Raw genomic sequence first — 12,500 nt, 5'->3', positions numbered from 1 at the left:
CATCAATGTTAAAACATTATCAGTATTAACAGAGAAATTCAATGACAGGCAGAATATGAAGCACAAATCTGATGTCCGTTTTCATATACAAGTTGTAAAGTTGTAAAGAAAGCGGCTTTATAGGACAGACGTTCCTGCGTCCTTCCTATCATTTCCCTTTACCCATCAGCCTTTGCTGGAAGCTCCACGAATATCTGAACTCCATTCAAATGTTAAGTCAAAGTAGTATTGCACGTTTTGCCATGGGCAGGTCTGCTCTTAAATAACAACAATTGACCAACCTATCAGATCAGTTTGAATACTGCTAATTTCTATTCTTTGAAACGGAGACACTATAGAGCAGTAATCACGTTTTTAGCATCTCATTAGCTCAGGGAGACATTATAACTAAAAGGTCTTTGACTTCCTGATATAAGATCAATGTTGTCTTTTAGACAGGCCGTGCTTAACCTATACTACACAATTACATTCATATTACGCCAGTGTCCTCCTTTATCAAGACAGTAAAAACAAAGTTGAAATTGCAAAGAGAAACACACACACCCACATACACGCACACACATACATTGTTTTTTCCAACCCCGAATGTGTGGTCTACACGAAGAGTTTCATAAATAATTCCAGAGCCTTATGTCAAGTTCAAATATACTTAGTTAATTACTTCGTGTGGATTCTTGCATGTGATTCTGAAGGGGAAAGAGTCACCAAAATGAATTGAGGTTGGAGACTTGCAACCTTTCGGCGGGAAGCTTGCTATCATCACACGTACGCATTTCCTTCAGGTTTTCATGGGAGAGGAATGAGTAGGCTGAGCATGGTGGGTAAGATGTTCGCAGTGTCCATTTGTAAAGCGCAAAGGATACGGGTGAGTGCTCATCCAATGAGGGAGGTCACTGAATGATGTCACTTCCTCCCACAGGATCACAGAAGTTAATGGGAGGTCAGAAAGCGAAGTTCTAAATGATACTTCAAGGCACATACCATACCAGCACAAACAAGTCCAGTGTTCTTTCCGTACAACCACTCTCTGCTAGACCATTGCACTTGGGTCAAACAGTCCCAATACAATTCACAGGAACAAAATAAGCGTAATCACATTTTCATTTGAATCTATTGGTTTTGCGATGAAACAGCAACACTGACAATAAATAGATGACAAAAAAACAAACACAAATAATTATACTCATAGAACACAGTGAAGATTGCATAATCAGAAAGACAATTTTTTTTTTTTTTTGGCACAAAAGGACAGAAGGGATGTTGTGATTGCGTGAGCCTGACTTGCAGTCCATGCTTGTTCTCTGCTGATTGTCCCTAGAGGCTGGTGCGTGAGCGCAAGAATGCCCCGGCGCCTCGTGAAGAACTCACGCCTAAGCTGCTTCTTGAAGAGCTCGCTCTGAGCTTGGTGCAGAGACATTTCTTTGTTTCTCACTGCCTCGGCCTTGGCAAGACTGTCTCCCTAAACGGGACGCTACCATTCACCGATGGGTGGAGAGATGGGGGGGGCATTGTCACAAAGCAAAACATGACACAGATAGTGCAAGATGTTTAGAGACAAGCTGATTGAAGATGGGCACGCAGTGCTAATGTTTAGCACATCCTTCAGCATGCCCTGTTAACTACATCTTTTCAGTCCCTCTCATTCTTCATGTAAATTTTCTTCCCTACATTTCTGTCCTAATCTCTCACTGGTGATTTAAATAATATATTTTCAGACATTAATTTGATGCATCTTCTTTCATATTATTAAAGGCTTTTAAAATGGGTAGGAGAAGTCAAGGGGCCTGAAAGTAAAGGGATGAGCAAAACCGAAGAAGCAGAACGACACCCAAAGGGCAGGCGTAACGACTGAAACTCAGATAGTCTCTTCTCTTTCTGCCTCAGCAGGTAATGTGCAGTGCAATGCATCTTCAGTTCTCCTCTTCTGGTGCTGTACATCAGTCGTAGAAAAATAAATCAGTTGAAGCACGGGACGATAAGCCTCTTAGGTACTGTACATTACACATAGAAAATAACTTTGTATGTACATATAGACAACAATGGCAAAAATAACAACAAAAGAGCTGATCACACGAGCAACCTGTACAGTGTACACCCGAATAAGAAGCCAGGCAAGAGGTACTGAAGTGTATGGCTTGATAGGAAATAATTCCTAATATACATATACATGAACTTAATATTTTTAAATCTATCATGTACTTAAATATCCCTGGAATCGTGACAATGGTGTGCGGACAGCCCACCACACCATCTCTGTCTCCGTTGTTTCGGAGTCGTGCTCAGCAGTCATCTTCACTGAACTCAGAGAGAGTTCTGCTTTGGTGACCATAAATAGAATGCAGCTTCTCACAATATTAAACTGTAAGCTGTAAGATCAAACATGCTCGTCCTCCGTAGAGAACGTAAACCTTGGGCACACTGCCTGCCTTTGGGAGACCAGGTGCAGAGGGAGCCTGGGCCTAGGAGACTGCGGCCTGCTCCTACGCCGAAATGGCGTAATCATGTTTATGATCCTTCAAGATCTTGCTGGCATTGGAGCTAGCGAAGCTAGCAAAGTTCCAGAGCTAGCAGAGGATGGATACCCCGTCTGCTGTGAGCAGCTGGCCGCTTGTGGGGTCGTAGGTGCCGGCCAGATAGTACAGGTCCTGAAGACTGCTGCCAGGGTTCCTGTGACGCCTCAGGTGTTCGTATTCCTCACGGCTCACCACCTGGCACTTATGAGAGATTGTCTGCACGTCGTTCTCGTCCTCATGACACGACTGATACAAGGCGTGCTGGGGAAGAGACATATATTTTTCACATTTTCCTGCAAATAAAACGTACTAGTAGGCCTAAAAGACCATATTTTTTGGAGGATTTATGTCAAAACTTGTCCGCAGTTTCCTTATGTATGTATGTACATTAATATAGTTTGTAACTTTGACCTTTGACTTATGGACAGGCTTACCTTTCCCTCGTGATGCCTCTTGCCTTGCTTGGTCTCCTCTGGATGGTAAAACCACTTGACCTTCACCACCATGGTGCAGCTCCACGACTCCCAGAAGCTCTCGATGCGACCGATGTAGGGCAGGTGGGCACGGCCAGCTGCCAGGAACACAGCACAGTCTCCTACACACAGCGTGTCTCTGCCTCGGACTATGGCCCTGTAGAAGAGCTTACGAGCTTTCCCTTTCAGCCCACGTCTCTTGAGAAGAGGAACCACAGACAAATGTATATGCGTATCGATATATATTTATTTTTATATATATTTTATGCGGCACTGACACACAGGTAAATAACAGGAAGCCTGATTTACTGAGTTTTTTACACTACAATCTCAGCTTGTATGCAAGCCTAGGTATGGTGTTATTAGCACATAAAATTCATATGATTGGTAAGGCGGTCTTACCTGGGTGGGGGTCCCGCACCACCTCCAGAGTTGTCTGGCTGGCAGGAAGGGGGACAGTTTGGGTTTGCCTTGTTCCAGTGCCAGCCTCTGTCTCTTGGCCAGGTCCCTGGAGGGTTTGGAAGGTGAACTTGGGCATTCCTTCCTCTTCAGGGGCTTGCTGCTAGCACTCCCACCTTTGGCGCTGGATACGGCCACAATGTTACCACCTTTGGTGCTGGATACAGCCACAGCGTTCCCACCTTTGGTGTTGGATATGGCCACAGCAATGCCACCTTTGGCGTTGCATACAGTGTTCCCACCTTTGGCGCTGGATACAGCGTTCCCACCTTTGGCATTGGATACGGCTACAGCTTTGGCAACAAATGAGTGCTGTGGTGTGGTGGGGGCTTTTGGGGACTGCAGGAGGGAGTGATGGGGGGTGAGGCAGCTCTGCAGGACCAGCGTGGAGTTTTCTTCATCCTCTGAACTGTAGGAGGAGTCATTGTCTGAGGAGCAGAGGCTGGAGCTGGAAATGGAGCCAGAGCTGGAGGTACTAGATGACCCTGAGGACGATGAGGACACTGACAGGCGTGAGAGGAAATGACCAGCTGTCCTCAACCCACCCGAGGCCGATGCCAGTGCCGAGCCACCTCCCCTCCTTCTCTCCTCTTCCTCTTCCTCCTCCTCATCCATGTCTGAGTAGGAGCTGTGGCAGTCCCTGTGACAGCTGAGACCCAGTTCTCCACACTCACTCATTCGCAGCGACGGCGACTGCTTTCTCTGGACAGGAAGGAGCTCTGCCCGTGAGCTGTCACCCTTCCTGTTGTCTTTCACCAGCAGGGCGGGGTGAGTGTAGACTTCAGGTCTGGGTGGGACACCAGGCAGTACCCTAGAGCCGAACCCTGACCCACCTAGCAACTGTAGTGCCTTGCTGCTCTTGTTCTTTGGTGATGTCACTCCCTCATGATCCAGCTTGACCAAGAACTCGTTCTTCCTTGCCTGAGTCGTGTCTGAGTCTGCGGACCTCTTCCTCTGCCCATAGGGGCTGCTCCGGCCCCCTGCTGGTGTCCCAGCGGCATGGCCACAGAAGGACGAGTAACCATTAGCAATGCTACTGAATGAGTCCACCTCGAAGGAGCTGCTACTGAAGATTCCTTTGGCTGGTGTTGTCATGGAGACTGGAGCATGAGGAAAGATGTCTACCTCTCGGTTCCTCGAGGCCTTCTTGGAGGATAAGCCATTAAACTGAAACAGACTGATGGGCACTCTCTTCCTTTCAGCTAATGATGGCCAGGCAAGTGGCGAAGCTGGACTCTTGGTGACACCGTCTGAGATTAACCTCTTGAGCCCTGAACCCTTTGGTCTCCCTGGGAAACAAAGCATTTAGTCGCATTAGCATCTCAAACTGTCTTCGCTGGATTACAAGTACAATAACCACAGTCCAAGGACAATATAGCTTCTGCCCATGTTGTACTAAGAACATCTCTTAAAATCCTAGAAGTCCTACCTGGTCTTCTCGCAGGCTTCTCTTGAGCTTTGGCTTCCTCTGGACTGGCTGGTTTCTCAGAAGGTTTATCGATATGTGAGCTCCTCCTTTCATGACATGAAACCACTTTGTCCGACTGAGCAGTGGAGACCACAGTAGGGCTGGAGTCAATGCCTGCCCATGTGAAGGAAGAGAAATTCTACTTAGTGATTATTAGTGATTGCAATCATCATTCAGATTAAGGTTAAATAATGTAACACGGTAGTGGTAACATGGTAGTGTGTTTCTGTTTTCAAATCAAGGAGCTCTCTGCTGAATCTGATGTGACAGAGTGTGAGGAACTCACAGTGAACTTGGTAGCCTGGTGGAAGAAGACGAATATTGTGGAGCGAGATCCGCCCTCGGTCTCCATCATCAAACTCCACCATCACCGTACCTGGTTTGCCCTCATCACTGGTGCCCCCTAGGGGATAGTGTTATAAATTAAAATATTATCATGAATTTTTTTATGGTCAAACAAAATGCATCAGATTACATACTCATTAAATACTCAAACAGTCATTAGATTATTGTGATTTTTGACACAGGGATATTCTAGAGTGCTCCTCACCCCTACGGACATAGCCTGGATAAAGACATCGCGAGCGCTCACTCCAGTAGGCACACACTCTCGTCGCCTCGGTCAGCACTGCCTCTGTCTCAGGTCGCACATCCAAAACCTGGCACACACATACACACACACCCGCACGCACGCACACACACACACACATACATACACACACACACACACACACACACACACACGCACATGCACACATACCTCTGTCAGTCAATGCCAGTTCAAGAGAAAGAGGTGTTTGGAGTCAAAGGATAAACAGACAGACTCACACACACACTTGCATGCAAAAACACACACACACACAAACACTGGGCAGTCAATGTGGCAGAGCTGAAAGCATCACTTATCTCATGCCAGTGTGCCAGTGAGGTCTGAAAGCAGCGGAAGGCGTAATGCGGTCCAGCCAGACTGGCTGAGTAATAGTGCGCACACTCACACACATACATACACACATACACACATACACACACACACACACACACACATCTCTCTGAGTAATACCAGACACAAACACACACACACACACACACACACCTCTGAGTAATAGCACACTGTGAATCGGAGGGCTGAGATTGCAGGTGCCAGCGATTCTTCCTCCCCACAAAGCAGGCAGGGCCCAACATCCGCCACTCACCATGCTTTAATTTAGGGTTTCCATGGCAACAGGCCTTTTCTGACTGATGAGGTGTGAGGCAGGATGGCGGCTAGTGAGTGAGTGTGATTTCTGCTCCCTGTATATGTTGTGTGTGTGTGTGTGTGTGTGTGTGTGTGTGTGTGTGTGTGTGTGTGTGTGTCTGTGTGTGTGATGGGAGTAATAGATGGAGTAAAAGCTAAAGAAATGGAAGGACAAGTAAAGTAGTAGTGTGTATAATTAGATCCAGCTGCAGGGAGACTGCTGTTTACACAGTGGAACAGCTGCAAAACAACTGGGTGTGCGTGTGTGTGTGTCTGTGTCTGTGTGTGAGAGAGAAAGAAATCACTGGTTTGCAGTTGACCAAACTCTTCTACAAAGCTCTAGGGTATAAAGCAGTATTCTGAACAGTGGGCATGAGTGAAGAGGCAAGACAGAGGAGACAAGAACACTGGGTTAGGGTCACATGGTTATATAATACTGGTCTTGAGCTGATCAGTACTGCTGCTCAGTACTAGTGTCACACTCCTATACTGACTCATGTTTCATTCTCCTGTATGTTGAGAGTCCAAGCTCAGCAGACGTGTTACAGACCAGAATGTTGTGACTGTGCAGAACAATAGACAGCAAACACCATGCTATCTGTCAGCACACACACCCCCACCTACACATACACACTCCAACATATGCACACGCCCACGTGCCTCCCTTCCCCTGTAGATACATGCACACACACAAGAACAAGGAAATGTGGAGTAGCCAAGAAAGCCCAGAGGTTTACACTGTATAATTAGAGGCCATTTCAGTGTTGACTCAGATAAACTGTAATGTTAGCATAATTGTGTGGGCTTAGCAAGGCCCTCACGAAGAAGGAGAAGGAGCTTGTCCACCGACCCCAGGCCCGACACACGCTGCGAGAAATGAACCACACTGCATGGCTCAGATGGAGGTTGTATAGATAGCTCAGATGGAGGCCATAGGTTTAGGGAACGGGCTGCATCACACTCACACTCACTCACACACACACACACACACACACACACACTAACACAGTCGGGGGATGGGTCTGCATGGGTGGAGCCCCCCCCAAAGCTATCCTGAGCTATGGGCTGAGTGGGTAATCTAAGGGTTGTGGTTCGGTTGGAAGTGCAGACTTCTCAGCAAGCATGATGGAGTCGAGTATCTAAAAGAACCGGGACTGGAATAACAGCCTCATTATGGCCTTCAGAGGAGGAGGAGGGGAAGCAGCGGGAGGGGCCATTAAGGGAGGAGGGGAAATAGAGGGAGGGGCCATTAGAGGGGGGGAAACAGAGGGAGGGGCCTTAGAGGAGGGGAAACAGAGGGAGGGGCCTTTAGAGGAGGGGAAGCAGAAGGTGCTGTGCATTGCAGTAGGTGATATAGAGGAGGATGTGGAGGAGGATATCGCACTCAATGAAAGACTTTGGAGGATGTGTTGATTGCAGAAAGTAGCGTGGCTGTCGGATATAGTGGTGAGTGGTAGTTATGTGGGAAGGCGGTATGTGAGCACGTGAGTGTGTGTGTGTGTGTGTGTGTGTGTGTGTGTGTGTGTGTGTGTGTGTGTGTGTGTGTGTGTGTGTGTGCATGCGTGCGTGTGCTTAAGGGGATCGTCCTGAGAGGCTGCGAGTGTGGGCTGCTTTGTGCTCCAGTTTGAAGGAGAACTCACCGCTTCCTGCAGAAGCTGCTCCAAAGAGTAGATTCTGGGGCGGTTTCCTCGCTCTCCGTCGATAACAATACTGTAGCTGGAGGAGACAGGAGCAGCATTGGACTATTTTCAGCTGTGTGTGTAATGCTTGACTTTACACGTCCAGCCCCCCCCCCCCCAGTACTCAGCACTAGTCTCCCCTGCCACCCACAGTGCTGGTCTCTCTCAAACCTCAGCGATGTACTCTTTAACACTGATTGCTGGTCTCTATCACATTCAGTACTGGTTTCTCTCACACTGATTGCTGGTGTCTCTCTTTCACAACCAGCACTAGCCTCCCCCCACATTCAATGCTGATGTCTCATATTCAGTGCTGGTCTCCCTGACATTCAGTGCTAGTCTCTCCCACACTCAGTGCTAGCCTGGTGTCTCACACTTACTTCTGCGCAGAATAGATGTTTACTTTCACTATCAATTGAGGCGGTAGGCATGAGTGTTCTGACAGCGTTTGGGGCAGGTTTGGTGTACTCACAGGTCAGGCACATCCAGAGCTCTCACTCGGGCAGCGTAGAGAAGTTCATCCTCTTTGCTGATGAGAACTTTGAGCCCATCTACCAGCAGCTCTTTGGTAAGTACACAGTTCGGAGGAGCTGAGAACAAAATACAAATACACACACAAAATATAAATTGTGCACACATTTCCTCACGCACACATGCATCGCACACGCGTCTTCACACACACACACATCCGACAAGCGCACGTCCCCACTCATGCATTGCACAAGCGCACACGTCGTCACACGCACATCTGACAAGCACGCATGCCCACACACACACACACACACACACACACACACAACCACACAACCACACACACATCCTTATCAAAGCCGCAGAGGCGTGAGCCATGTGGTTATGCTGCCACATGTAGAGTCCAGGACAGGGAGTTTACTGTTTCTATGCCACAGTGAGATAAACCAACCAAATCTGCTTACATGGAGGATTTTTGGAGCGTGATGAAGAGTTGCTGTCTTCCTCCTCATCGGAGAAACTGCTGTCTTCACCCAGCTGGAAGCCATCATTTTCAGCAAAGCTTTCCAGAAGACGGCTGACTGCCCTGCCTTTAGACTGCACCATACACATACACACACCACACATGCTCCATGAATTGCATGCTCCGTGCCACACCATCGTACACACAATGAACCACACGAACCCTAGGACACCTACTATAACCCATTAATCCCAGCCTTCGCATCTGATCAGAACATCAGTATCCACTCAGGACTCACTCAGCAAGGTGGATAACATACTAGCCTATATGTTTAGTATTGGCATTTCAAACTACTGGATTATATGTATGTGGGATTACACGTAGGTAGAATAATGTGTGTGGTATTATGGGAGAATTTGCATGTTTTGTAGTGTTTCTTGCTTCTTTTCAAGAAACCACTGTAATTTTTAAGAACTCTACTCATATATTTTAATCTGTCAACATTTGAAGGACCAGCGGGTATATTATAAAAAGGTATGTGTGTGGGTGTGTGCACGTCCGTGTGTTTGTGTGCACGTTTGTGTGTGCATGTGTGTGCGTGCGCATGTGTGGGTCCATGCATGTGTGCACAGGTTCACATGTGTGCACACCTGTCTGAATCTGGTCCTCCTTTTACACTCATTGTCATCGCTCTGTGGGGACTGGGCCATAGTTGACCAGTAGCTTCTCCTCTGGAGTAACAGAAAAACAGATGAAAGTCAGAGAAGCAAAAGTGAAGCTGTCAACATTTATTCCCAATGCTTCCACACCAAATAATCATGGATTATTCTGGAAGAGTGGCCTGGAATAGGGTTCCTTAGGGATAGACTATGTGCCTTTGAACACACCCATACATAATAAGCCAAGCGCGAGTCTTACCCTTTTGACGGGTTGCCACGGTATAAGAGCTGCACCGCGGATATAGGTGTGCGGCTGGGTACTCACCTTGCCGACGGTCCTTCTCAGCATGGAGCTCTTGCGTGTGGCTCTCCTCAGCCTCTCGCTGGAGGTGGGGAAGGGGAGGAGACCCGCTGGCTTGTGGTAGCAGCCCAACCACGGCTTCTCCTGCAGCCTGGGCCGACCCGGTCTCCTCCTCACCCCCGGGGGCTCGGCTGTGGTGACGGGTGTCGGCCTGCTGGGGGCCCTCCTCTTCACCTTCACGTCGCCATCGGTGATGGAGGGAAAACGGGAGCCTGGAAGGGTTTGTTTGCAAATAAGCAGGGAGGCAGCTGGAGGTTAGGACAAAATCGCGTGGAGATGGCTGGTTAGTGAATTTTGTCAGCATCGAGAAGATCTAGAAACCTACCGTAGAGTTCCTGCCGCTCTCTCTTATTTCTTGCCTTCTGATTGGCTTCCAGTTTGACAACAGAGGAGGGGGAGGGGTCTTTTATAATGGAGCTGGATGGGAGTTCTCTACTGGGCGGGGCTTTGATCGCAGGGATTTCGTCGCTGTGGTAACTTCCCTCTTCTTCCTCGTCTTCTGTAGCACAACAATGAAGGCTGAGTTCTCATGCTGAGTTCCCTCACGTTCTCATGCAGTCTCAAGTTATGCACCATAACTTGACCTATTCACCTATATAACTGAATGAGTTATGCATCATATTCCGTAATCAACGTAATAGCCATGAATAATATAATCGTAGATTCATAGTCAAAGTTTTTGATTATCTTCACACTTCTTCAGTTCAGTTCAACACTTACTAGACACTGCAGAGTGCATTAAATAACATCTAATTTTTAAAAATATTTTTGTATACTGCCCCCTAGCTATAATTTTATCTGGGGTTATCTTTGACATCATAGATAACACTAAGGTAGCAAATCATAAGCTACCTTCTATTGCATATTCATGAACTGTGAACTCAACTGACCCTCCTACACTTCACTCAATCATTTATCTGACACTTATCCAAAGCAACTTACAATTGTGTCTGAATACAACTTGAGCAATTGAGGGTTAAGAGTCTTGCTCAGGGGCTCAACAGTGGCAACCTGGTGGTGGTGAGACTTGAAAAATTGAGTACCCTAACCACTGAGCTACCACTGCCCACTACACATTGCTCTACTCGAGTAACAGAGATGGCACGTGCATACAAATGTTCAGTTTTCGGAAACAAGTGGGAGAAAGTTAATACTCTACATTTTATTCCAGAAAATGAGACCATATCAAAATGGCTTAAAGTTCTTTCTTGGGTTGAAGTGACACCCAGTTTGTGCAGGCTACAGTTGGCTAATTCTGTTATGTAATTTACCTCAGCCACAAATGAATTTTTATAATGTTATATGATACGATAAACTGACATTTCTGAAACTGCCAATAGTCATTGACTTTCCTGCCTTTAGATCCCGCCATGTAGTCAAAGCCTGTTAGCTAACTAACTGAATATAAGATAGCTAGCATTAGTTGACATTAGCTAATGGCTTTAATGTAAAAGTGATCAATATATAAGAAATGCACATATGATACCACTCTTAAAATATGAACTGTGGCATGCTCTAATTTAACTAGAGGATTTGATTAGCTTCTATTTAAACATGGCATGGATTCCGCTGGTGACCGAGACCTGTAACAGCTTTTCACCTCTTCAGGTTCATGGGGGTCCCCGCTCACACAGCAGAATGGTAAAAGGCGACAGAGGAAAAAAAAAAAATCACTACTTTTAATGTCGTTTTAGGAGAAGCATGAAAGGTAACTGGAATATAGAACAGTCTTTTTGGAAATATTTATTTTTCACAGATTAAAAAAAATCAGCTGTGCAAGCAGGGCCTGTAAAAAAGTTAGCAACCTCTTTATACTAATTATGTGTGAGTGTGTGTATGTGTGTGTGTGTGTGTGTGTGTGGGGGTGAGTGGATGTATGTGTGTGGGTGTAGTGTGTGTTTGTGTGTGTGTGTGAGCGAGTGAAAGAAGGGGCAGGTGTTAATGGCCAGTCAGCCAGTTTGGCTGTCCTCTGAGACAGCGAGCTGCAGCTGAGGCTGTGGGCCGGCAGGCAGGCAGGCTAGGTGCTAGAGTGAGAGGTGTCAGATGTCCACACACTCCCACGCACTCGTGTCATTTACAAGCCATTCATCAACACCCTCGTGCTTACTTACATACACACATTTGCGCTTGCACACACACACACACACACACACACACACACACACACACACACACAGACACACATGTGCGTGCGCACACTCACATAGGCATGCGCCTCAATCCCTTGCTTTCCACATTATCAAATTAACATGTGCTTGCACAGCCACTGAGGGCACACAGACTCAGACTGGGGAATATGGCATTGTTGGTGCGTGCCTGTGTGTGCGAGTGTGTGGGAGAGCAAGAGTAGCCAAGAGCAAACAGACAGGTAGGAGGGGAGAGAGACAGTTATGTATGGGTGATGCCGGTTACCATGGAGACCTGCCTGAATGTTTGTCGCAGAGCAGATCAGGCAGCGGTGCCTGTGTGACTGGTGCTCACCTTGCTCAGAGGAAGCACTCTCATCTGCTGACGTCTCCCCGTCCTCCAGCACATCCCGCCCCCTTGCCCGCACCCCCCGGGCCCCGGGCTGCTGCGGGCGGGCTGCCGCACTCTTCCTCTTTCCCCTCCTCATCATTATCTCCCCACGTGTCTTCCAGCCGCCCTGAGCACCGCTGTCGCCACTGCCTGTTAGGGGAGAGGCAGAGAGAGAGGTGAGGTCAGCTGCTAGCCGGGTCAGC

The 12,500-nt window shown here is 47.5% G+C and overlaps 1 protein-coding gene across 7 annotated transcripts in view; it reads right to left on the bottom strand.

Moving 5' to 3' along the window:
* bahcc1a (BAH domain and coiled-coil containing 1a) overlaps positions 1–12,500 on the bottom strand; it is a 64,427-nt gene that overhangs the window by 233 nt on the left and 51,694 nt on the right. For 5 of the 7 annotated variants that reach the window (XM_081710777.1, XM_035525463.2, XM_081710780.1 and 2 more), the window contains 13 exons: positions 12,262–12,447; positions 10,106–10,279; positions 9,745–9,992; positions 9,411–9,491; positions 8,762–8,894; positions 8,299–8,416; positions 7,788–7,863; positions 5,464–5,572; positions 5,200–5,316; positions 4,875–5,027; positions 3,389–4,734; positions 2,948–3,184; positions 1–2,774 (listed from right to left, as the gene is read on the bottom strand). The exon at positions 1–2,774 is cut by the window's left edge and continues 233 nt beyond it. In XM_081710777.1, the coding sequence (XP_081566903.1) occupies positions 2,565–2,774; positions 2,948–3,184; positions 3,389–4,734; positions 4,875–5,027; positions 5,200–5,316; positions 5,464–5,572; positions 7,788–7,863; positions 8,299–8,416; positions 8,762–8,894; positions 9,411–9,491; positions 9,745–9,992; positions 10,106–10,279; positions 12,262–12,447 (3,188 nt within the window). In that variant the 3' untranslated portion in view covers positions 1–2,564. Of the gene's footprint in view, positions 2,775–2,947; positions 3,185–3,388; positions 4,735–4,874; positions 5,028–5,199; positions 5,317–5,463; positions 5,573–7,787; positions 7,864–8,298; positions 8,417–8,761; positions 8,895–9,410; positions 9,492–9,744; positions 9,993–10,105; positions 10,280–12,261; positions 12,448–12,500 lie in introns of those variants that run through there. The other 2 variants (XM_081710779.1, XM_081710783.1) reach the window with 2 other exon arrangements.

This window comes from Electrophorus electricus, chromosome 3 (assembly GCF_041902795.1).
Source record: "Electrophorus electricus isolate QZ-2024a chromosome 3, ASM4190279v1, whole genome shotgun sequence".
In the NCBI taxonomy this organism is placed as follows: Eukaryota; Metazoa; Chordata; class Actinopteri; order Gymnotiformes; family Gymnotidae; genus Electrophorus; species Electrophorus electricus.
Note: the sequence above shows the minus strand (reverse complement) of the source record. Positions and strands in the feature narration are given on the sequence as shown.